The following is a 26278-nucleotide window of genomic DNA, read 5'->3' as shown; positions in this document are numbered from 1 at the left end:
TCATTTCTTCACCTCTACTACATAAATTTGGAAAGCGCGAGTTAGGAGCTGTATAATGTGACACAATAAGAATTCGCCAATTTGCCATAATGGCTTCAGCGATGATGACAAAGATTATGCAGATTCCGCAGGCAAGCCAAATCAGCCGAGACTTGATATTAAATTCGCCAGTTTAGGCAAAAGTAAGAACTTACACAATATACAGTCCTTAAGTAGAAGTACACACAGTCAAAAAAACTTTTCAATAATTATATGAGGATGTCTTACTCGTGATAGGAGTCTGTCGCTATCTTACACTACTCTACCTACTTGAAAAATCTAAATAAAGTAGACTACTGTATTTGTTCTTTTCTACACCCACCTCCATTAGAGAGCAGGGTGGTGACAGTGCTCACATAGTGTTGATGATTTAGGAAGGAAATATGGAAATGGGCTCGTGGGGCCCTTATATGGATTTGGTCCAAATGGAGAAAAGAAGACAACGAGAAGGTGAGAGCAGATTTAAAAGGAGGGGAAACTGCATAGAGACAGAACATATTGGATGGGGCTTCATTTTCAGGTTTTTACGAATACATCAATTCATTTTCTTATTAACTTAATGGACTACGAGGGAGCAATAGTGCAGTGGGAACCATCAAACACACAAACGCACCCTGTCTAACATTCGGGGGAGGACATTGGGGACAAATGCACAGATGTCAAAGTTGTCCTCCTATGGGCTTCATTGACCATCGTGCATTGGCCATCATTCAACAACCTCTTCCCCCTCCAGAAAATGATAGATGTCAGCACGGTGGGCCTTGTGGTGAGCGCTTCTGCCTCACAGTCAGAAGATCAAAAAAAGGCTGTACATGGGTTTTCCTCATCCGTTGGTTTACATTTTGAATTTTAGCATACGATTACAAATGATAAATACTTGATTTTTTTTACAGTACAGCATCAGAATAATTAAGTTAAATAAAAAAGTTCTGTCATTTTCATGAGCCATGACAACTCTGATGACTAAAAGCTCTTCATGAGTATAATTCAACTGAAAATTCCTCTTCAAAGAAATGAAGGGTTTGATTTCAGAAATGACTTTTCCGATCGACCAGGCACATATAAATTTATGTATGAGGCTTTTTACTCACAGCTTTCCAATACAGCACCTTAAGCTCCCTCATTGGCCATCGTTTACTGCAACGCTCGAGTAGAAATTTGGAATATGCAAGCCCCCCCTCCAAAAAAAAAAAAAAAATCCATTCTCTCAATTCTCTGCTCAATTTGGCAAAACGGTCTCGGTCAGCACTTTAAGACGCACACCAAGCCTTGAGTGGCACCTTCAGCCAGTGCAGCAGAAGGTCACACTGACAGAAAAATCACTTGAACTGACAATCCACTCAACTCCAAAAATCACTCCGAAGTCATCAGAGACTCTTAAAGTGCCTGTCAGATATTCCCACTTACCTCAATGGGGAGTGTTATTGATATTGCAGGTGTGTGTGTGTGTGTTTGCAGCCTCATGAGTGTGTGAGTTCACCTGCATCATGAGTGTAAAAAGCATATCAGTGTGTGCAATGTGCATGGAGGGGACCTTGACTGTGTATGCACTGTGACTACTACGCCCCCCCCCCCCCCCCCCCCCCCAAGTGTCCTTATTTGAGGTACATTACTTCATATCCTACAAGTCATCCAGCGGATGAGACGAGAAGTCAGAGGTGAAATACATTTTGCTTTATTGAACTCTACTGATCGACTGACACATACGAGACACATGACATGATGTAGCCAGGGTGGGCTCCAAATAAGTGAGATTGAAAGATCGCATGCTCCGAGCAGACCAGGGAAATTTATCCACGCTTTTATCTCCAGTAGATTTGATTACTGTAATGGTCTTCTGAATAGACTCCCTCAAAAGAGCATCAAACAGCTGCTCATTCACAATGCTGCTGCTACAGTTTTGACCAGAACAAAGAAATTGCATCAAATTACCAAAATCCTACTTGCTTACTTGCCAGCTTGGTTGGTTAGAACCACCTGTGGCTGAAACCAAACCGTGACAGGGTTTTTACTTCTTGGACCTGGATTTGACATCTCTTATGCATACATTAGAAATTCCACACTCTGAGTGAGTGAGTGAGAGAAAGAACGAGAGAGAGAGAGAAAGAAAGGGCGAGAGATTTTAATCTTGAATTATGCAATCTTGAATTATGTCCCTGCTAGCCCCTCATAGTGTCATGTATGACTTCCATACAGAGGCGGCAGATGTCTGCTTAGACATTTAGTTACACATTTGGGCATGGATGGGGATGCCTGTGTATACGTATGTGTGTGTGTGTGTGTGTGTGTGTGTGTGTGTTTGTGTTTGTGTGTATGAGACACAGAGAGACAGCTGAGATGCTGACCCATTCTGACATTTAATAATATTTCGCTATGGGGGACGGAAAGTGAAAGGAGAGAAAATCCATCGAGCTCGGGAGACAACAGTGATGGAGGAAGGTTTATTGTGGACGAGTGGGGCATAAAAGACCTGAAAGAAAAAAATGAGAGAAGGAAATGAAGGTCTCAAAGGACTCAGATATAACAAACAGGCAGGGATTCGCCACACGTCTAAATATATCACACTGATAGATGTCCAAGAGGAAGTGTTAATGACATCATGGCCAAATAGCCTCAAGCCGCTGATGTGCTATTCAAGGTAACGGTCAGTGACATGAAAAAGGCTTCACATTTTCAAATTTACATGAGGTGTTTTAATTAGCTTATGTAACTCTTTGGGGGACATCTTGAAAGCTGCTCGATGAAGACATTTTTTCACCCCTGATAAACTCCAAGGTAAAAAAAATGTTCAGACTTTTTAAAAGAGTGCTTAATTAAAATGAACTCAATTCAGAAGGACACCTGCAGATATGAGTATTTATACCGTTACGTGACATGACCTCCGTCAATTGAACGATGTATAAAAATATATGGAAATGGTTAAGTAAAAGCAAATAAATCTGCATTAACATTAAAACGCATGCACAGGCTGTCAAGAGCATGCCAATGCAACAAGTGCTACTATACTAAAACACAGCAAGGAAAAAATAAAAAAAAATAAAAATAAAGTACACTGAAAATTAAGTTTTGGAAAAAGCTAACACAATATCATTTTTTAAATTTTATTGACCTAAAAAGGCCAGTTAATAAAGCTTATCAACTAAACATTTGAGCTAATATGAAGCAATAATGAAAAAGTGAATTGAAAAACATTATTACTGTTATTAGTCAAAGTTGACACCAGTTTTTTTTAATTTTATCAAAAACAACAGGTAAAAAAAAAATCATAATAACTAGACCTTCACTCTTGCTTCCTCAAATTTAAAGTGTGGCAAGGGAGAAAAGCCTCAAGGGCTGTCTGCAGAGTGAGAAAAAAATGGAAGCTGAATGAATTGAAAACACGCACGCTCACACGCACACACATATTGCAGTCTCCATGATGCACAGGCGCTTTCTTGCCGCCCCTCAGAGGTTTGTCACTGCTTGTTATGAAAGATTCACCCAACAACCACAAGAAAGCAGATCCTCACTCCATCCTAATTAATACCACCTTTTCTAATTGTCTCTTAATGCCAACCCATGAAAATAAAAACATGACAACAACTCCACGAGCTCAAAACTTCAAAATAATTGACGTCACCAACAGCATCAGTCATCGCAGCTCAACTTGAAAACTGTGCTCACCTTTCGAATGCCCTCCTTGGACTCCTCCACGTTGGTGTCGGCTCCTCCTGTGCGGTTGATCATCCGCCACATTTGCGAGTACATGGGGTCTCTCTCAAAGGGGTTCATCGCCTTGGAGCGCACCTGCTCGTACACAGCAGAATCCAGCACTGTGCCGTAGGGAAGCTCCGTCTGCTTGGACAAGTCCTGGAGTGACCTGGCAGGAGAAGAAGTCACACGCTAAAGACTCTTGAAATGTTATGATGAAGAGCACCTCCAAAAAATTAGGAATGGCAATGTCAATGTGTTGGCTGTACATATACTTAAGCTAATAAGTATACAAAAATGACCTTAATCAGCACAAACAAAGGAAATGTGAGTACAACATACAATAACTTGTACGTTTAAGAGTTTATCTTCACTATCTAGTGATGGAGTGTCTTCTGTTGAATTTTTATTTTCAAAATCGAGAAAAAGATGTCTCGCGGCATGAAAATGTCCAAAGCTGGGTCATTTATCAGTCAAGGCGAAATACACCAGAAAAAGTTGCATTATTATTATTATTATTATTATTATTATTATTATTATTATTATTATGTTGTTTCAGTTGAGGTGCACTTCACGCTGTGGGCATATTTAGCAGTGGGTAAGATTGATGGTGGCGGTGAATGTGCAATTACAAGGCTGCTTGCTTACAAAGACGCTGTTGTGTTTACGGAAGGTCCTGACTTTTGTGGTTTCCCCCGTGGCCCTCTTCAACCGTCTCCCTGACCTGCCTGAACAAACGGCTTTCAACGTTTTAATGTGCATTGCAGTTAACATGACTGGGAGGGTTAATCGTTGACCTTGATATATTGTGCCCTCGCATAAGTCCTTTGGGAATACATATTATGCTGAGATTCTTCCCTCTACTGCTTTCTTGTGCATGCTTACTAGTCACTATACTATTCCGTAAAAGTAATTAGAGGACAATTCTTCTCCTAAATATACATTAGATATTGAATGACATACGTACATGGTGTGTTGTTGATCATATCTTTGAAACATTTTTGCAACAAAAAAATGGGAAATTCAATTATATTATGTGAACAGCTCTCAGCGTGTCAAGTCTTAAATGTAATTTATTTTTGCGATTATTTAATAAAGAGATTTTATCTGAGCCTGACTGCAAAATCTACGTATTTTTTTGTGACTTTCTTCCTCAATTAAAAATTCTTTCATCCCCATTGTTGTCTCTATGGCTCAACATCGGGCACTTTTCTCATTTTCTTTTAGCCACCGCCCCTTACTGTTTTCCTAAAAAATCTGCAGTGAAATTGAGGGAAAACATCCAACCGTGAAATTGACCAGAGATGCTCCCGAATGCTCACTTCTTATTTCATTTCCACCATGAAACAAAAAGCATTAATAGTTAAAAGACATCTTCTTGCTCCAGCTAACTTTTCCTTAGACATGAAGAAGAACACAACTGCCTGTCTATCATTTTTCCTTAAATAGTGACCTGGGGAGTTTATTCAAGAGGTCATTTTTATACATTAGCATATAAGAATGTTGATTGGTTGATGAAGTGTTACAAACACTGGCGGAGCTAGGATTTTTTCTTGGGGGGGCGATGGGGCAAAGGATATCTCCGGGTGTCCATAAAACAACAACATTTCAAAGCTCCAAAAATTCTTCAGTTTATTGCTGATAAACATTCACTATGCCTATGTGGGATGGGGGGGAGATGTACTTCCCTACCTACCTATCCACTTATTTGCTTACCTTTCAACCTATCTGCACAACTTGAATGGAGTTAAGATAAGCCTGTTTTGCATCAAAACAACTTGACATACGCAGCTTTATCGTTCGTCACTGTAACGCCGTGGCGTCTTGGTCAAGTAGGATGTAGCTCATCGCCAAAGGTTATTTTTGGAACCAAGTTTACTTTTTGGACCACTTTGATGCGTGACTTAATTCTTCTTTATTCCGGCACCCACCTTTGCAGGCTGCAGGGCCATGTAAGATAGTAATTACGCCTCTAATGACCCCGGAAGAGTAAACACATTATAGATAATGCATGAAAATTTATGGAAATCCTTAATTTGCCCAACAGAAGCCAGCTGAGAGGCACTTGTTAATGACAGTACATTTTCAGGGAGGCAAGACAAAATGAGCAGTAGTGTGAATTTAGGAAATGAAAATACATGGAAAAAGCAAACATACGGATAGACGAACGGACACAAATCAAGAGCGAAATAATGAATGTTATTTATTCCGACGACGTGCCAAGGTAGAACGGCACCGACGGCGGAGGAGATGTTTCGGAATGCTGATTAGTCCAATGAGAGATAGTGATGAATGCTTCAGAGTGGCACCAGGAAACAAGTTTGGGAAAAACACACAGGATAGATAAACACAATTTGGGGGGGGAGCGCGAGAGAGAAAGCGAGAGAGAGTGAGAGAGAGAGAGAGAGAGAGAGAGAGAGAGAGAGAGAGAGAGAGAGAGAGAGAGAGAGAGAGAGAGAGAGAGATTCTTCTTGTATTTCAATCTTTGTAACCCGTCATGTTACCTTCATGTGGAGGACATTTTGGCATGTCCATAGTGTGTGTGCTTGAATATGCGTACAAATCTCGAACGAAGGTGCATGTTTCTCAATTTTCTCCAAAATGGCATTTTCTTGTTTGTTTATCTAAGACATTTTTCAACCCTCACACAAACAAACACACGCACACAACTACAAACAGATTGACATACACAATGACATCCAAACTTGGAAAAAAGAACAGGAAATTACAATCCTGTGTCAGGGTGAATGGGGAGGTGGGCTCCAAAACGGTACAGGGATAGGGGGATGGATAACATGTCGTCTCATATGTAAATGTCATAAAAGATTCATAAACACACACACACGGTTGTTCGACACTCACTGTATGGAGTTCTCGATGCGCGTGATGGTGAGGAACGCCGCTAAATTGGCCGTATAAGAGGAAATGACAATGAGAGCGAACATCCACCAAAAGCCCATCATCATCCTTGTGGCCAGGGTGGTGTAGGGGACCTCTCCACCTAGAAATACACAAACATTGAGAGTTGAAACGGTTGCGCAAACAAATCCAAATGACAAAGCAAAGGAAAAGACACTCATGTAAAATTCTGTGAATTAGAAAGCAGTTTAAATAAAGTTTTAATCTAAACTTGAGATCTAATTGCTTTTGGAAAGCACAACTACTTTACAATGTAGATTATGGGTTCAAATCTGGGCTTGTGTCATGATGTGTGAAATTCAAATGTTCCTTTCCGCCAAGTCCCACATGATAAAAACATGCTAGTTCACGGACAACTCAACATGAGCGGTCTTAAACGCGTGGAACAGGGGCCAATTGCGGCCCGCAGGATGTTATTTCACGGCCTCCGACGTCACATAAACGTTAACTATTAGAGTGGCCTCCACCATGTTTGCTTGCTTTTTTTTTTTAAAGTAATCTAACGGCTACCGTAGCCCAGAATATCCAATCACCCGGTCTTAGTCAGATCTTTTTCAAAATTTGCCGTGAAGACAAAGTTGGACGAGAACAGACAATTTCATTGCAGTGCTCAAGAACTCAGATGTCATTAGTTCTTGAGAAATTGAGCTCATTTGTACACTGATAAATAGCCTGAGAACCCCACTCGCCCCCCCACCGCTCCCAAAAGCAGCTTCTCAATAATACGTGTGACACCCACCCAGCCACCCACATAATCCCATGTCCTCTTTATCTTTCCCCCCTCTGCCGTATTGTTGCTTTATTCCCCGTCTTCCCGTTGGCCCTCTATGGCCCGAGCATCTCTGCTTCTCTCACATTGATTCAATTCCAATTTGTTATCGGCCTTCTTCACGGTATCTCCCTCTCCGCCAGTGCATTTGTTGCTGACATCACATTTTTAGTAGGAGCTTGAGGGCGCCGCGATATTCGCTACTTTACAGCCACTTCACAAACTCCATCTGCATGCTTTTATGTTGCCACCGTATGGGATCAGATATTACAACTGCTGTACATATCGAAAGATGCATCTCGCCCGCTTTCCACATGGAGAATTTATATATATCATGCCCAAATCAATAAACAGTAATGGTTGCTGTTCGTTAATCGCTTTGATTTATGTCCCTGTAGAACGGGCGAGCCTTTTATCTATCTACTGTATCTTGACGTCTGTTTTCTTTTTGCTTAGCAGATTCAGGGTGTATCAAATTGAGAGTGTTTTTTTTTTTAACTTTTAGACATTTGCTTGAACGTGAACTCCATTTCCTAAATCCTTTTCCTTTACTGTGTATGTTATGCACAAAAAACATGTTTTTTTTGTTTGATATTTATATAGTACCTAATAACCAGGAAATGCATGGATTTTTTTTTTCATTGTGAATTCCAGTCCTGCCATTAAAAGGCCAATGAACTGAACGTGTGAAGAGAATTTCCCCTTGAGGATTTGCAGCACACAGTAAATAAATAAATACACGTCTTCTACAGTTGTTACCTAAGGTCTTATAGATTGAAATGAGCAAATGATGTTTTTTTGATTAAGCTCCAGCATGGAGTATTTACGAGAAAAGATGATATAAAAGGCCAGTGGGAAAAGGAATATTTTCCCTATGGAAGCATGTAGAACTAGTCTCCATTACAATGAAATGTATGCAAAGCCATGACTGCTACTCCTCAGACTTGAATAGCTTCGATAACATGACCTTTGTGATTTATTCCAGCTGCAGAGGATACTTTAGTATTGTGATTTTTTCATACTAGAAATAGAAATAGTCACAAAGTACCCATGGAATTAAAGCAGAGAACAGCCATTGTGTTAAGATAAAGAACACTTTTCATGTTGATTTTCAGGCTACATGAACAAATTCTATAAAATATGTAATACAGTCAGGGATGTCTGCATCCGCATGTCGAAAAAATTTGAACGTGCGCTAAGCTACTCTTAGAGCATCGTGCAATATTAAAAAGCATACGCTAGTTGCTTTGTCCTCGATTCAGAGTAAGAGCAACAACTGCATTCTTTGGTTTGAGCTATTTTGTATTGTGCAAGGTTTAATCATAATCTGAATGAGAGAGGTGACAGGAAAACATTGAGTTCAATTTTGCATTCAAGTGAATTTGTGAGTATGGTCAATGGGGTATCCTTTAGCGGAAATGTGATTGCGTTACAAACTATTTTAGGTTTTTGGGTCTCATTTGATGTGTTTTTTGTGTTTAAATAGGTCTATAATGTATTTAAAGTTAGGAGGTGGTATTAGTTTATTGATATTATTAGTATTTGGTATTATATATTAAGAAAATAATCTTCCAATCTATACAAAAATAACTAATGTATAAAAGGTTTACATAGAATATGTAAGTAGCTTTAATCTATTAGAGTTGTGGCTGTGGAGAAGCCACATCTTATTTGCTGCACAGAAATGTGTCAACATGCATTTTAATTCAAATGTTTGACGACTGCGGGAAATGTGATTGTATGGATTCTGGTAAATAAGAAATCGTATGATCTGAAAATGAAAGGTTCTATATCGATTGAGCTCAAAACACATTACAGCATAAAAATGATAGAACGCTATCATGAAGAATTCTGTAGTATTTCCATGCAACCTCACACAATACCATCAGTTAACATTCAAGTCCTGATTTGATATACAATGTATTTGTCCTTTTTCTTTATCTCCCTTTTGTAGAGTCAGTGACAACAGATAAGTCATGCACGGCCGCTCAGTCAACAGCGCTTTAGTATAAAACATATGATGTATCATTTTGTCGGCCATCTATCATGATGGCTTGGGGAGCTCGGTAACATTGCAAATGGTGAAAAATTCTGTAATGGATTTTACCTTGTAGGAAGAATACAGGCAACATACAAATAAGGTTGAAGATGCACAAACCCTTAAATTATGCAAACGTAAACCTAGAAAGTCTGAAATTAAATAATTAATATTTGTTTGTTTGTGAACAAGTTGCTCAATATTATTATTATTATTATTATTATTATTATTATTATTATTATTATTGCGCCATCCTGGCCCACTGGTACACAACTGTGGCTAATTACAATTACTCTTACTGTTTCGTCTCATGACATGATTAGCCTGGTTGGGTGAAGATTACCAGCTACTTTCAATACTGTTTGAAAGCTTGTGCAAGAGGGACACAGTCCTTGGCATGGTGGAAGCAGAAACTGATTTGCTGGAGTCCTTACAGAAGATTGAAGCGTGCAAAGTATGTTCATAAGGAAATGCAAGTAGACCTCCAATGGCAGATGTTTTTTTTTTTTTATCTTTATCAATGGAAATGAAAACAATGTTTAGAGTTTTCTATCATTAGTATCACAACATGTCTTTCCAGGTATTTATTGTGAAATGTTTACAATAATCTTAAGAGGAAAATGTGATATATGTCACTGTCATCTACTGCCAAGTATTTGTAATTTTTTTTCAAACTTTTTGTGCACTGCGTGTGGATTCTATTATTAAAACATACAAGAGCATAATTTATGCAATATGTTATCAGCCTCCCTGCGTTCCCTTTGCAATATCACCCACACGGAGGACACATCAAAACGTCCTGCCAAGCCTTCACCATCAAAAGCGCTGTAATCTTTTCCATTTTTTAATCTAGCCTCACAACGCCCCAAAAAGTTACGCCATTTCTATGCAGTTATTCTTGGCTGAGAGATGACGAGAGTGCTTCATTAGGCCTTCTTCGAAGAGTTGGAAGTTGTTCGGCTGATGCCGCTCCCTGTTGGGAGTCACAGCAATCCGGCTACAGAATGACGCAACTTTACAGTTCGGCCCATTTTACAAAGCATATATGTCTAAAATTGCACGGGAATGTCAGCATTTGAACCGCCTCTATGCATGACATTGATAGGCATCAAAGTGTTTTTTTTCTTTGAGTAATTTACTTTTTCTTTGGCCTTTGATATATATAAAGATGGCGAAAATCAGTGCAATGACAATGTCGTCATACACAATTTTTTTAATTGATTTTATGTTTCACAGATAATTTTGTTGTCAATGCAATGGCAATGTCTCCTTTGTCAAATTTAATGCTGCCCTTATTGGTTACACCATTAACAGTACTTTTTTTTTTTTTTAATCAAGGAATGTCAGAATTTAACTTGAGATTGCTTTTTGAATAAATAAAGGGTTTATAATAGCAAGTTTGAGCTCGGAATATTTGATTCATAGCTCAATTGTTCACAACAAAATAGCATTAAAATAAAATTGACACTTATACAATTGACACTGACACGACTGTATTAATGATAAACGACAACATCAAAATGTCTCAGTACTTGCCAATGTCGCAAGAGCATTTAACACTTTGCAGCAAATATTGAGCGCATAAACGGCTTGCTTATAATCCCATGCACTGTCTTGATGACATAACCCAGTTGGTGAGAAGCAAGTTTTCCAGAGTAATTGGAACTCCGATTGTTCTCCCAGTATGGATATCAAAGTGACTCGACGGTAATGATGAGCAAAAAGTGACACAGACTATTGATTTTTCTACACAAATTCGGTAGCCTCCAGCTCACGAGAAACCGAGCAAACTATAAACAAACACGTCTGCGCTCTGTTAATCATTTGTTTAGACTGAAATAAACACAAGAGACAGGGATGACAAATTAGTCGAGAGGTGTTGTGTCTCCCTGCTGCAAATATTATTCCACAAAAGCCAATTCATCTGCCTCAAACCCGACCACCCAACGCTCCTCCTTGTTGACATGGTGCCGGTAAAAAAGGGAGCTGTAGATGAGAGCTGCTTTGAAGTACTCGGGCATATTCAGGATTTTATTTTTTTTGCATGCGTCTCTCCACTGCTTTAGATTACTTGTCCCGTTTGATGACTTGCAGGAATCTTTGACTACCCCCCCACCCCGCTAACCATTTACTTGACAGAACTTGGGGATGACGTAAGGCTGGGTTAAGCTGGGGAAAAGTGTGACAATGGGAGAAAATGTGGAAAGCAGCCCTCCTCAATCTTTTTATTATGTTTGAGAACCTTTTTATGCCTCCACCCGTAAGCCTTGGAAGCTTTTTGGGGTTGCAGAAACACCCAGTTTATCTCTCCACCCAGCATATGCTCTGATTTAATGCGACGGGTAAAAAGTTATGAAGCATATATTCAAATGGTAACCTAACGTTGACTCAAGCCCATTTAAATGCCAAGTGAGGGGGCGAAGTGTTGCAACATCCACATTTTTCCCAATGAAAGCTTGCACCACCAACACTTTTTCTGCTGCCCACCTCAATTTTAAGGATTTTTTACCCCCGATAAGAATAAAAATGTGCTTCACAGTGTTAACAGTGTAACTATAATGCATTACTCGTATTTTTGTAATATAGTTACAGTTACTAAGTCCAGTAAAGCGTTACAATTCCAAATGTCATCAGTGATGCTGGGTTACTAAAAATTATTATTCAGTAAGTAAAAGAAAAATAGTAGTAGTATTAATAATCTTTTTAAATGAATTTATTATTTAAGGTGTTGACAATTAAAAGGTTATTTAAATTGAATGTGACAAATAACTTAGTTTCAAATTAGCCTTTATATATATTTTGGTACAATTTATAAACATTTAAAGCTGGCATTGCAGACATGTTTAAATTTTTGAATTAAACTTTGAATTACAATAATGTTTGTGAAAAGATGCTTAGTACAAACTAGACAGCTGCTTCCATTCTAATCAGAGGAATTTATATACTGCACTTGGTGCACTTCCTCTATAAAATATTCCTGTTCTTGCAAGATTAAAACCCTTGAAATTTATGACTAAAATATAGTGTACTATTGCCACCAAATGGACATTTCACATGCACACAATTGAAGTAGTCCCACAGAGTAGGGCCCAGCAGGGGAGCTGTTCAATCATTTTAGATAATGGAGAAAACGTTTAATCCTGAGCAGAGAACAGAGCATCCATTTCAGTGGAAGTGAAGAAAAAAGCAGAATACATTTGAACATGTGGGGAGGAAAACTAAATCATTGAATATTGTACTGATACAAACCAAATTATATTAGTCAAGGACACAGATGTTATCCTTAAAAAAAAAAAAAAAAATGGGGCTAATATGTCAGTCGGGCACCTGCTCTCTCCTCTAACATTTTTGGAAAGGTAATGCACTGGAAAAGGCACAAACTTGAATGCACTGAGAATGTTTTTGCTCGGTCATGCACAAACACGAACAAATCAGGCGAGTGTGGGCCACTTGACTTAGGAGCGTCCCAACTCAGAAGTTTATTTAAAGAGAGAAAGCCATTTTGAAAACGTTAATTTGGTGAATATTTTGTAACAAATATATATACCGTAATTTCCGGACTATAAGCCGCACCGGACTATAAGCCGCACCAGCTAAAATTCAGGGATATTTTAGTTTTTTTCTTACATAAGCCGCACCGGACTATAAGCCGCACGTGCACATGAGTTTTTTACAAAGAAAGACAGTACACAGAAAGCCGTAAAAATCCATAAATACGCCTCGCCGCCATTTAAGGCTCAGGGTTCAAAGTAACTTTCTGAATAAAATGCATTAAAAGTTCACATTCATTACAACTTGTTTTTGGTGAGCAAAATGTCAGAAGAATTGAATTTAAATGCTGATTGATTGGGTTTTAATACAATGCAGATGGTCCAAACAGCGCCACTGCTTTGTGTAATCTCTAAGAGAAAGGGTTTAGAGCCCTTTGACGCAGGTCACCTAGCGTGCATTCCTACTAAAGCTCATAATAGTCACAAGCAACACAGACAAAATAAGCAGCAGCCATAGTAGTGTTTCAAAATAGTATTTTTGTTGTTTTTTTTCTTCAAGATACCGCACAACAGTGGTCCACAGCCTTTTTACGAGTGTATAAAAGTGATCAAGTCATCACAAAAATCACAAAAAAAATCTTATATAAGCCGCACCTGACTATAAGCCGCAGGGTTCAAAATTTTGGAAAAAAGTCGCGGCTTATAGTCCGGAAATTACGGTATATTTTTAAAAACCATGAGGACTGACCAATACAGTATACTGGAGAAAGAAATTTACCAGATTGTGACATACAAGGTCCAACGCCAGCAATAGGCACACCCAAAAATGAATCAGGTATTCAAATAAAAGTGTTTTTTTAATACCATTTCTATTGTAATATGTTATTTTGAGGTTTAGTTAAATTCCCTCTGCTCAATTCATGAGCCGAGTGCAAGATGCATAATCTCCTGACTTCACCTTTGCCAAGTCAACATGATCAGAAGCGCAGTATGTCGTAATAGGAATGTGACTTTGAAATGGAGAAGGGGAGGGTAGGAATTAAAATTGCACACATTGACCCCTGGGTGTTGAAAAGGGGGCCCTGCAGTCTCTAATCGGAGCTGGCTCGGTTTCATAAGAAAGCGGGAGAAAATAAAATGATTGAAAATAATGTATTCCCTGAGATACACTTGCGTATGTACGTGCGCGTGTGTTGTGTGTAGCCATACATTAAACTCTACCTCTATCCACTCACGTGCTGTTTGGATGCTGCGATGAGACATTTATGGGGCAGAGATGATGCTTTATGAGGATTCCATCCCGTCAATGATGTATAAAAATATAATACAGTACTGCCGTATAAAAAAATAAAGTATTCTCTTATTATGGCCCATTTCATTCTTATTGTGAAGTATATGTTGAAAATAATAATAATAAAAATATATAATTAAAATAATTAAACATATTAAATAGTAATAAAATAATTTTTTGCATCAAAATTGTCTTTTTATATTGTAAATCTTCATCTATGGCAGTAGGTTTCATTTACATATTTAGTATTATTTCATAAAGTGTTTTTAAGACTCTATTGGATGTGTTGGATACTATTCAATTCAGCTCGTTGGACAAAAAGACCCATGGTGACATTGGAAACATTATATTTTCTTCTTGCCAGCTTTCTCAGCACTTCAGCCTGACTCTTCACACTTGAACGCAACACAAATGTGACAAAGTCAGCAGAAATTCTTCCCTTTATTTACAGGCTCCTCTACAGCATATGGATCAATACAATCTGTGTATAATATAGGAGGAACAAGAGCCAACACACACACTCAAGGTTATACGTGTGTGCGTATTTTTGTGTGTGTGTGACCCTTCATGGTGAATGGGACATTTTTGTGTGTAGCCAAGCATTTTGTTTCCTAGAGGGCAAAAGTTGGGCCTCGCCGACGAGGAAGAAAATAGTCTATTAGACTTTGTGGCCGAGTTCAAACACCACAGCGCTTGTTTTCAATTATACGCTTTCTCCCGGCCATGCCGTTGGATCCCAAAGAGCCCATCTTGAGAAGAATTGATTTTCAGCAAAAACATGGCAAACTTATCCAACTGGGAAGCCGTACGAGAGCCAATGGTAAAACTGCCCAGTGGAAACAAAATGGCGTTCTGAAGCAATGTATGACACAGTGGTGACTACCAAGCTCCAATTCTGAATCAGCATGACTCTTCATTCATCCAGATGTGAGTATTTTCCACCCCTTCAATTTCTAAGGTAATAGCAGCCTGAAGTTGAAAATGTTAATTTGCCAAACGCATGGAAATGTAAGGTTGTCACAACAGCTCTGAAGCCGTTCGTAATTGGCGGATGGCGTTCGACCCAGCATCTGTCACCTGGGAGCCGCTGTAGCGGCGGCAATCACTGCATATATTTTAATCCCCTTGCTTCCAATAAGCAGACTTTTTTTCACGACGTATTGTGTCTCCAAGGTCAGCCTTCTGAGCCGAGTGCAGCCTGAACAAACAACGCTTAATTGCTTCCTGATTGACTTTGTGCAGCCGCCAATTTATTTTTCACAATATAATCATTGATGTTTTTCGTTGTTTGGGCAAACTTAGAACTTTTATTTGGAAAAACTTTGGAAAATTAACGAAATTGGGTATTGGGGGTTAGATGGGTATTTTCACTTTGATTTCCTTCGAAGTAAGACATATTAGGGAGAGCTGACTTTTAATAGCTTGTATCCCAATGTTGGGTCTTTGTAGGAATGTTCTGTAGTTCTGGAATTGTCCAATGCGCAATCAACAGTGACTTGTACATGCATTTTCGGATTGTGCCTCTGTTTTCATGGATATACGGTAAACACTAAAGTAGACACAAGTTTTAAATCATGAAAAAAATATTTCTAGGTATCTTTTAAGAAACATGACATTGCTATTCTCAGCTATGCCCAACTATTTCAGCAGCGGGTGAGTTGTACCAAAGGGTAATTTCTTTCGATGATATACACGAGTTTTTAATTTAATATATGCCAAAAAGTTGGGAAAAGAATATTGAGCTGTAATCAAAAGGAAATAGCAAAATCCTGTTTTTTAGCATCCATTTAAGTTCTTGTTTAAATTCCACATTCCTTCTTGTTTTTTTCCCCCTTTTTCTTACTCTCTAGAGACTAAAAGGTTTTTTTTCAGTGTCTAATTAAATGTGACACAATGCAATTACAGACTCAGACTTATGAAAAGGGAAACCTGGCTCGCTTTCCAGCTAACAGGCGCCGTAATTGCTTTCTCTACCTTTTTAAACGACTTTCCATAATCGATGGCGTCGTGAACTTGTACTCATAACTCACATAAGCTTCTGCTTTTAACTGAAACTAGGCAGTGAAGTCATGTGGCGAGGATAACGTTGTGCAGCAATCGAAGTTTGTGATCAAGCTGAAACGAAGGCACCAGGAGAAATTACAAACCAGGGAATACCATGAGTAAATACCAAATGTCATAATTAGTATCAGATACTTTGACCAGTAGTACATTGCAGTATAAGACCCAAATACTTTTAGCACAAAACAGATTAGAATTGTCTTACAGGCCGTCTGAATTCAGGTGTGAGCCATCCAGCTGTCAAAATTGAGAGTAAACAATATGTACTCATCTCAAATGTCTTCTCTGCTTCTCTGCTTCATGTGTGGTGATATCGTCAAATCTACCAGCAGGCCCTTGCATCTAAAACAGCACGAGCGAGCATTCAAGATGGAGACAGCAAGCGTATTAACAGCAAGTGATGATCAACACATCCATTACGCCCTGACGCTTGCAACACAAGCACGCTGGTTAATGGCCAATGCGCAGAAATTAATACAGCACAAACTCAACTGAACGGCCCTTTGCAGCATGTTATTCATTGTTTGCTAACTGCTTGTGATTATGTTCATTATTGTTAAGCCATCATTTTGTTTTGAGCAGCAACAGGCTTCTGTCTGCACCCTCCCTGCTACACAGCAACAATTGCCTAATACACTCACCGAGCATCATTATCAGATAAACAACATTACCAAATACCGTTGCCAGAAATCAAAATGATGTTACCAGATGCCAAATAACAATAGAAAATGGCAGTAAATACATTACCAGACACGACATACCAAATACCATTACCAGTTACAAAATATCTCATGAGTCAAGGTCCAACTGCTGCATTACAAGATAGTAATGATCATTACCGGATACTAACGACCACGTCTGAGTATGACTCACCATCCGCAAATTTCAAGAGAACCAAGTCGAGTGTCGCTAAATTTAGACATTCTTACAGAATGTATTGAATGTCCATACCGAGTTCGCATTCACATACACCGACGAAGAGATGCAAATGTAATTCGACTTATGACAGGAGTGAATGGAGGACGTGATGATCCGTGAGAACCCAGAGAAAGGAAAATGAGAAAGCCAAGCGTCGAGAAAAGAACAGAAGAGAGTTGAGTGTAATAGAGCTGCTGTGAGACTTCCTCTTCTTGGCTGGATGGATAGAGATATAAAAAATAAGGGGGAGGCACAGTGGGAGGGGGTGGCGGCAATGGCATTACTTCTACTTCTGCAAAACACCAATCCTCAGTTGGGATAATGGATTTGAGAAAGTTTGGGACAGTGAAAGAAGAAATGAAGAGAGAAAGAGGCAGTGATGATAATGCTGGCCTCTCAGCAGTGCAGCACAGCGGCGGTGGAGGTAATGATGGAAGGGATGTGAATGCTTTTCGCACACTGAGGGGCTGAGATGGAGGACCGTGACGCTACCGTTAGGGAGGAAACTGAAATAGCATAACTCTTCATTCAAAAGCGCAATTAATAAGGCCATACGGGAATTTATCAACCTATCATTTAAATTCTGCTAAAATGATTTACCTAGTACATGAATTTTTCACATAAATTTGTCCTGTTTGTTAATTTGTATGGCGATTGTTGAACAACTCAAATGCACATTGCCGCTACCTAGAGGATAGGAGTGGAATTTCACATGTACATGGTCTTACCTCCCACAGGTCAGGATACTAACTTGCGGGTGTGTCACGACTAAGTGAAACAAAGAGAGTGCCTGGGAAATATTTATGCGAGGCTTATTCGACGCGACACACGAGTTTTGTTTGTGACGCTTCCACTTTACCTCAAGATGAACAGTTTGAGTCGGGACAACGCAAGGCGGAAGTGAGCGATAGCACACACTGGGAGACAGGGAGGTATCCAAACATGATAGAAGATGAAAAGAACATGCAAAAGACCATGTCTGCTTTTCCGTTCCTTCTCACCTTGTTTCTTTTTTTCTTTCTGTCTGGGATTAATGCAGTTTACGTAACAGAGCCTCCCGCTATACAATAAGTGCTTCTTATAAAAAAAAAAAAAAGTCCAGTTCTTAGAGTAATACAAAAGCAATTTGCAACATGACAACATGTTTCGAAAGCTTATTGTTTAATTTATTGACTGATGGATGACGGACCTGTCATTAAAGTGTGGCACACTGTTCTGGTGCCCGGATAGGACATGGCTAAGGTTTGGAAATGATATTCTTAGCGGACTGCATGGTGGCATTGTGATAGGTGGCTTCAAACGTTATGTTCAGAGGTTACCAACAAAAATTAATCGAGTGTCTCAGTCCAGATTTTGCAGTGACTGTGAAGCAGCTGAACCATGAGGTATTACAATGCTGCAGCTCACTGAGGATGACAGAAGTAAAGAGAAAAAAAAAAACAGAAGGAGTACCTGCTGCTTGGCCCCAAATGACTTAAGGGAATGGGATTTTTTTCTTTGGTCTTTTTATGAAGTCTATTATGTTTCCATGATAATGTTGAGTTAATCATGACTCGGATGTTTGAATGACACCACTTTTTACTGACATATTACTGACAGTGGGACCTACAGACTCCATGTCACAAACTTGAGTTATTCAGATGTGTGATCAAAACAGTATAGTCTTGATTACATCACCACGGGTCAGACAGCCACATTTAAGTGTCCATGTTTGTGTCTAAGCAGTGGAACCCCTAAAGTTGACTTTTTTACTTGGAAGGCACCAGAAACGCAGTAGTAAAGTCATAACTACAGTAAATATTGTTATGAAAAATACTCCAAGATAATAAATGTAACAATCGAGTGAAGAATTGTAAGCATGCTGGTAACTAAATGACTTCTTGCAATATGGAGGTTAGCCAGCATCCCATTAAGGATTGTGTCCAAACTTAAAGGTCCCGCTGTGCTTACAGTATTTGCAAGCGAAGTAATCACTTTCGTTTCCTGTCACGTCTAGCCTCCTTCTCTCAAACGCCTTTGGGTGAGTGTGTTTTTTCTGCATTCTGGAGTCCTTGCGTGCCACCCCCTCCCTCTCATCGCCCCCCTCCCAAGCTCTCGCTCTAGTCACTGCCTCTGGTGGCTCATTTCAAAATCCAAACGCTGGTGTGGAAGACTGCAAATGAGCACATTTCCCCTTCCCTGCAGGGTCTTGCTCTGGCCAGCTTGTGCACAGTGGCCAGTCAATACTCTGCTAATGTTATCTGTTTGCTTCCTATCGTGGGACCTGGTGGTCCTGGCCTTCACCCCAACGCCCCGCCCCCTGCAGGCACGGTGAAATACTGCAAACATCTTTGCAACTTTAGCCATAAACAAGAGTGACCCAGATGAAAATGTGAATGCATTTCTTTAGGAAATACAGAATTTCGTAATATGCACCTACGCATATATACATTTTCTACATCGCTTATTCTCTCTAGGGTGACAGGTAGTAAGTTGGAGCCGACATACACAACTATTCGCATATAAACCCATGGACAATTTACAGTATTCGATAAACATAACATGCATGTTTTTCGAATATGGGAGGCAGACGTGCGAGCCATGTGTCACCGTGCTGCCATCATCATACATAAAACATACAATTCATGGCATTTTTAGGTTTAGAAATGCCATAGTGTTCCACCCATACATTCTCCAACGTGGGAGTTAGAGAAAATTTGAATCCTTAACAAAGAGGACTAAGGAATCCAAATAAAATATGACATATGCAGATAATAAAGTGAGTGGAGAAAAGAACACGATGACAGATAAAAGAAAAATGCGGGAGGGAAATTTCAAGGAACCAAAGGAACAAAAACAACAGGAGACAGAAGATATGAAAAGAAAAAAGTATGTCATCTCTTAGTATGCACCTTGTTCTCACGCTCAGTCAGTGTAAACAAGCCCAAAGCAAAACATTGGGGTGTTTGACTTCACTCTGATCATCCACCTTCCCAAAGGCTAAGATTCCAGGATGATGTACAAATGTTATTAGAAAGGTGTTGTTAGGAAGCTGGAGTGTCAATAACCTGTGTGTGTTTCCAGTGATTTGTTGATTGGTCCATTGGGCGGTTGAGAATGTGGTCTGCGTCCAACGGACCCAGTGTTCAATTCCGCAGTCTAGCTTTACGTGAGACACACTAAGTCCCCTAAAAAGAGTATTTATATATTTTTTTTGCCAGCCAATTTTAGAACTGGATGAAATGGAACGGTAAGGAAAAAGTACCCTTCAGTACAACGAGAGTTCAGCATTGAACTTTATGGTCCAAAAGCGGATTAAAATACAGAACCTGAACAAATATAGGGGGAATAAAGATAAGGCATCGTCTTATCACCTTTTGTAACAGCCTCAAATTGCTATCTACAAACTCCTCTTCAATTGCCAGGCTATGGAAAAAAAAACAAGACTAAGCAATCATTTCAAAATGTTTTCCGATATTAATGTGACCTGTAGCATAATTTGTACAGCTTAATTAAAGAAAGGTGATAAGTAACACATCGTTTTATCAAAGATTTGAGACACGCCGCTTTTTTAATAGATCCTATTCTAAATTTGGACAATAATAAGTTTGAAGTACCTATTGCAGAAGGCTTGTGTGATTTACAAAGCACACTGCATTTCGTTGTCTTTGCTTTCCAGGTGACTATTTACAGCGAGCACAACTTGACCCTGCAGCGAGATGAGTGTTCACGCTTGGCGAAATTGTAAGCGAGATATTTCTGGCCCACCAAATCAGTGACGAATCACCTGTGACCAATGTGCCACTCCTCCCTCTCACGCACACATGCAAACACATGCACACACGCAAACACGCAAACACGCCTACACACAAACACACACACACACACACACACACACAACAGCGTTTTCATGCACAACAGCTCAACAAAACAAGCTGCTCAAAATGAGATCCTTCCTCACTTGTTTTCCTCACTAATGACACCATGACTAAAATGTTAATTACCCCTAAAAAGAGAAATGATTGCCAAAAATCAAACAGCAATTAGCGTGGATCATCATTAGCACCATTAGCTGCTACAGTAAGATGGAGGATTATTGAGCGAAGGGCGGCATGCTCATCAAGGCCCCATTCAGCAGGTTTTTTGTAGGGAAAAAGAAAACTTGGGGGAAAAAAAATACGACAACAAATCCACAGAATTTAGCGGAATGATACACTGAATGCATCAGTCGCTACGAGGCGTGCTAAAAAAACAATGGAATACGACAAGAGCTTTTGCTACATATTTCTCACGGCGCTTTGTTTTGCTGGTAAGGAATTTGTGGATTGAATACTTAAAAGTTCCAACATGTCTTGACTTTTTGTATGGCCCCATGCGATCCACCGTGGGAATCAAACTCAATCATGGCAAATCTTATTTTCACTTGCTCTCTGCTCTTCTCAAGGTTACGACTTCACATCAAATCCTTCCCCTTGATAACTGCACCTGAACACCTACTGGTGGATCGTGGGGAATCTTAGGAGAGAGAACTCGGAGGAGGTCGTTATCCTGCAAGCCAATCCTGTTGGGACAAATATTTCTTAACTCGTGTTTTCCTATTATAGAGTACAGATGGTGAGTTGAAATCCATTGTTTGGATCCACGCAGTGAAAATAACATAAGAACTAGTAGTGTGAGTATTTCTTGTTTCACTACCACCTGCATGTACTGTATGTATAATATAATTAGTGTTTAGTTTTTTAGTTTTACTAAATAAAACCAACCTCTCTCTTTGCACTGACATATTTTGTGTTTTTAATTGTGTTGAATAAACGCATTATAAAGGATCATATAAAGACTGCAATTCTCGCAGATGGAGGAAGGATGGCCTTTTAGAACTTGTATATCTGTAAGTGTGTGTGCGTGTTAAAATTTTAGGATTTTAGGAACAATTTTGACACAAATCTCACCCCAGTTTTAATTTTCCAGAATGTTGAAGCCTCATTTTACACAGCATAAAACACTTTTTTAAAAATTAATTCAAATTTGTCAGGGTTTTTTTTTGGGGCGTTTTTTAAAATATATTATATTCAGTTCAGAGAGACTTTAATTAAATATCTTCACACAGTGATTCCCATTTTTAGACAATGGAAAGGGGAACATTCTGTACTTTACATGTCGGCTTAAGAGAACGTACCTTGCTGTACAAAGGAGCCGTACACGAACCACATGGAGTTATAGAGCGTTGTGGAGGACACGGAGCCCATGGGCAGTCGAGGTGGGTTGAGCCAGTTGAGCAAGTAGACCAGAATGCCTATCAGCAGCACAGTGCCCGCGATGCACGCCCACAGCGACAAGTCGAAGGGCGCCAGGCAGGCGAACATGTCCACCGTGCGCTCAGCTTTGAGTAGCAGCACGCCCACCGAGTAATCCATGTAGCGCGTGGTGAAGTCCACAGCGCTCTCGCGCTCTGGCGTGATAGTCAGGGCGGAGAGTCCGACGTCGGCTTGCTGGGGGTCAAGAAGAAGGACATGAAGTGGGGTACACACCGATAATATGTTTGAGGAATTTGTCATGTTTTTGAAAATTGCTTTAGAAAAAAAACATAATCACTAGAATGAGTGTAATCAATTGCTATTGTAGCACTCTGCCAAAAAGCAGCTTTGGTTACACTTTAATTTGTAGGCCTTTTTTGGTGCAGGTGCCTAAAATAAAATATCAATTTGCCTGTAAGTGGGACAATTTACACTTGAAACATCCATGACTCAGTGAGTGCAATTAAAATGCGCTTTAACAAAAAAATAGAGCTAATTAAAATGTTTCCAGTCCCTGGAGTTATGCTAGCAGCTGTTGACATCTGCTTGCATCCTTTGTCGTGTATTTACTGTGATCTTCCAACATCAAGTTGTACCTTCCTAATGGGAACCTAGATGAAATTGAGCACCCTCTAGTGGCTGATTGCTAAAAAATACAGATAGTAATGCGCATATTCACAGCTCCTTTAACGGTCCACATTCTATAGACATGATGATGATGTTTTGATTATTTCATTAGGTGTACCAACAATTATGATATGACTATTACGGAAAAACAAGTATCAGTCCTAAAATAGACACCTCCTAGTGACCAAGTTATTATCTCCCTTTAAAAATGTTATTTTTCCACACAAACACCTGTTGGGCCATTAAAACTGTTACTAACCAAATCAGCAGCACCTAATGCTGCATGTAAACTGTTGTGTAAATAATTAATGTGGAATCTTTGCAACATATTGGAAATGTATTCCATGAGCATTGGAATGCTCCTTTTGCGATTCCTTTCATTTCTATTCATCCAATTATGTGGCTTTGAAATGCTGCTTTATTTATTAACAGTTTCTCATGTGTGTACAGGTAGATAATATTTGTTTCACCTTAGAAACAAGTTCACCCATGAGTCCATTCCACTGGCCGTCGGGCTGCAAGCTGCCGTATTTGTGGTCTGGTGCGACGTAAATCTCGTACTTGAAACCCAAATAGTTGGAGAGAGCTTCAAGGACATCGATGGAGAATCCCTGGTATTTCTTGGGTTTGCCGAGAACGTTTTCCGACACCATCACAAATGGCTCCTCCTGGAAAGTCAACGATAGAGTGAGTGGGACAAACAGAACTGAGTACTTGTGCTGGTATTGGTCTGGAAAAAGAAATGGTATTGGATATCCCTACTGCATTATATTTAGAATAAAATCCTTTTCAATTCTGACGAGAGGTTCTTAAAGCCACCTACGTTTATTCAATAGTCGCTCCATGAATCGACGTTTAAAAGAGGAACGTCTATCCAACCTGAATACTGTAGCTTTGCAAACGCTCCAAATATATAATCATCCAACAAAGGACCCCCCGCCCCCCCCAACCCAGAGTGTACGGTATTTTCAAAGGTGCTTGTGACAGACGCAGCCCCCACTGCTCATCAATATGTGTGTGGCATCTAAAGGGCAGCTGCCTGTTGACGTTAAAGACATCCAGCAAACATTTGACATTCAAGGCAATTAAAAAAAGCAGTGCTCAGGGCGTGAAACATGCAACCTCTTTTAAGCATCACAGCAGAATAAATAAGAAAACGAAAAAAAAACCCCACTTCATTTTATGGGAGAATTTTCACTTAAAACTCTACAGCCTGCTCATGCAAACCTCCCTATTGATGAGTGAAATGTTTCGGACCAATACGTCTGCTAGATTTATGGAAGCACATTTGAGCACCCCCCCACCCACACACACACAGACGATGCGATTAACTTGGTGGTTTCTAATCCTTGCTAGCTGTGGCCGTTCAATAAGCTATTAGGCAGTGAGTGGACACGCATGCCAAGACTCTTTTGCACTGAACACATCCATCAGTCCAGGCAGGAAACCCCACTAAAACACAATCAGAGACAGACACAGACACACAAAGAGACACACACATGCATGCACGTGCACCAGTATGGTAATGACAGGTTTCCTCGGATTTCATCCACATGCATTTTCTGTAAAGCAGACTTTCAAATTTGAGTTGTACCCACTGAAGAATTCAAAATGGCCACTATAGCAGCTATATTAAAACAAGTAAAATCCCCCAAAAAGTAACCATAAAGTGATAGCGAAAGTTAAAAGGTTACAAAAAATTGGTTAAAATAAAGTTACAGGAATGAAACAAAACTACAAGAGAAAACCTGGAAATATAGTCATAAAGTGAAAAATTATGTAGTTGCGGTGATACGAAAATAAGGTTATGTTCAGCTCTTTCCAAAGGAGTCAAAAAAATATTACAAAGCTATAAACCCTCATAAGATGTTAGTTTTTGTGTTGCTTTTATAGTTTTGTTTATGGCCTGATCTATGTTGTTTTATCTGACTTTCAGTGATATTTACAAGGACTATACTGATTCCATTTTTATTCACTGTGGATTTTCTACTTTTTTTTTTTTTGTACTTTGTCTTTTATAGTGTAGAAACAACTCCAGATTTCTAATTGGCTCAAATGGAACGCTATCGTGCTACCTACTGCTTTTGCATAATTTGACAGACTGTTAAAAACAGTGACTGGCCTTTCTTTTGGCAGCCATTTAATCATCTTTTTTTTTTTTTTAAATATCATCTTCATTCGGGTTGTGGCTGGTCTGGATCTTAATCCAGTTGAGTTTGAGCTAGATTGATTGCCGACCAATCGCGAGCAATCACACAGACAACCATTCACACTTAAATCTCCACCTAAGGGCAATTTGAATCTTTAAAATGAAAATTCATGTAAATTTAAAATTCATGTTTTTGGAACGTGGGAGGAAGTCGGAGTAAATGGGGGAAGGCATGAAACTTTAGACACAGAGGCTGGAGCCAAGTTTCAAACTCAGAGCCTCATAACTGTGATGCGAGCGTGCTAACCACGAGCCCGCTGTACCCTGAACCACTTTTTTAAAATACCCACCGACATGTTCAGCTTACAACATGTACAACTTGACTTGTGCAACTTGTAACAAACCGAACAAAACACGAGAGCACTTGATGACTCCCCCCAAGTGTAAATGTCAGAGCAGACTTTTAGTTGAGCTCATTATCCTGTGAAAAGTGCGTTTGAGGTGAGAAGTTTGCGGCTGAATACAGTTTGTTGCAACAAGAAGAAAAAAAAAAAAGGCACCTCAATCTCTTCAAACAAAATGTCAAGTGGAAAAAAGGCCAGCTACTGGGTTTAATCAATAATGTCAGATTTTAAGACTTGCTAAAAGTTTTCAGCGGCCAAGGCTCATTTAATCATCTTTAAAAAAGTTGGGTTTGGTTGGCCTGACTTTCAGCTGCCGGCCTCAATCGATACTAAGTCGATGCTTTCCACGCTAAACATCTCTAAGCCTAAAAATTTCACTGCGAGTCGGTTCCTTTTTTTGAGGCTTCAATGCCCTGTCTGTTATTCGGCGCTCTCATCCTTTTCCCCCCTGCCACTCACCAGCTGCAAGATACCAGTTGGTGCTTTTCCACGCTGCCACATCGCCGTCTTTCCCTAAACATATGCCAGAGATACCGCGTTTCCTCTCCGCACGTCTAGCCAAGCGTCACATCCATCAAGGCGACAATTCTCCTTATTTGTCGAGCGTGA

The 26278-nt window shown here is 39.6% G+C and overlaps 1 protein-coding gene across 5 annotated transcripts in view; it reads right to left on the bottom strand.

The window, feature by feature from the left end:
• Positions 1-26278, bottom strand: part of grid2 (glutamate receptor, ionotropic, delta 2) — a 260037-nt gene that overhangs the window by 35700 nt on the left and 198059 nt on the right. For all 5 annotated transcript variants that reach the window (XR_007490638.2, XM_049763926.2, XM_049763927.2 and 2 more), the window contains 4 exons: positions 23587-23784; positions 22372-22684; positions 6592-6730; positions 3703-3898 (listed from right to left, as the gene is read on the bottom strand). Coding sequence is in view for 4 of the 5 variants with exons in the window: in XM_049763926.2 (XP_049619883.1) it covers positions 3703-3898; positions 6592-6730; positions 22372-22684; positions 23587-23784 (846 nt within the window). In the remaining variant the exon portion in view is untranslated. The remainder of the gene's footprint in view (positions 1-3702; positions 3899-6591; positions 6731-22371; positions 22685-23586; positions 23785-26278) is intronic.

Source organism: Syngnathus scovelli, chromosome 3 (genome assembly GCF_024217435.2).
Source record: "Syngnathus scovelli strain Florida chromosome 3, RoL_Ssco_1.2, whole genome shotgun sequence".
Taxonomy (NCBI): Eukaryota; Metazoa; Chordata; class Actinopteri; order Syngnathiformes; family Syngnathidae; genus Syngnathus; species Syngnathus scovelli.
The sequence above is the reverse complement of the archived record's forward strand: the minus strand, read 5'-3'. Positions and strand labels throughout refer to the sequence as shown.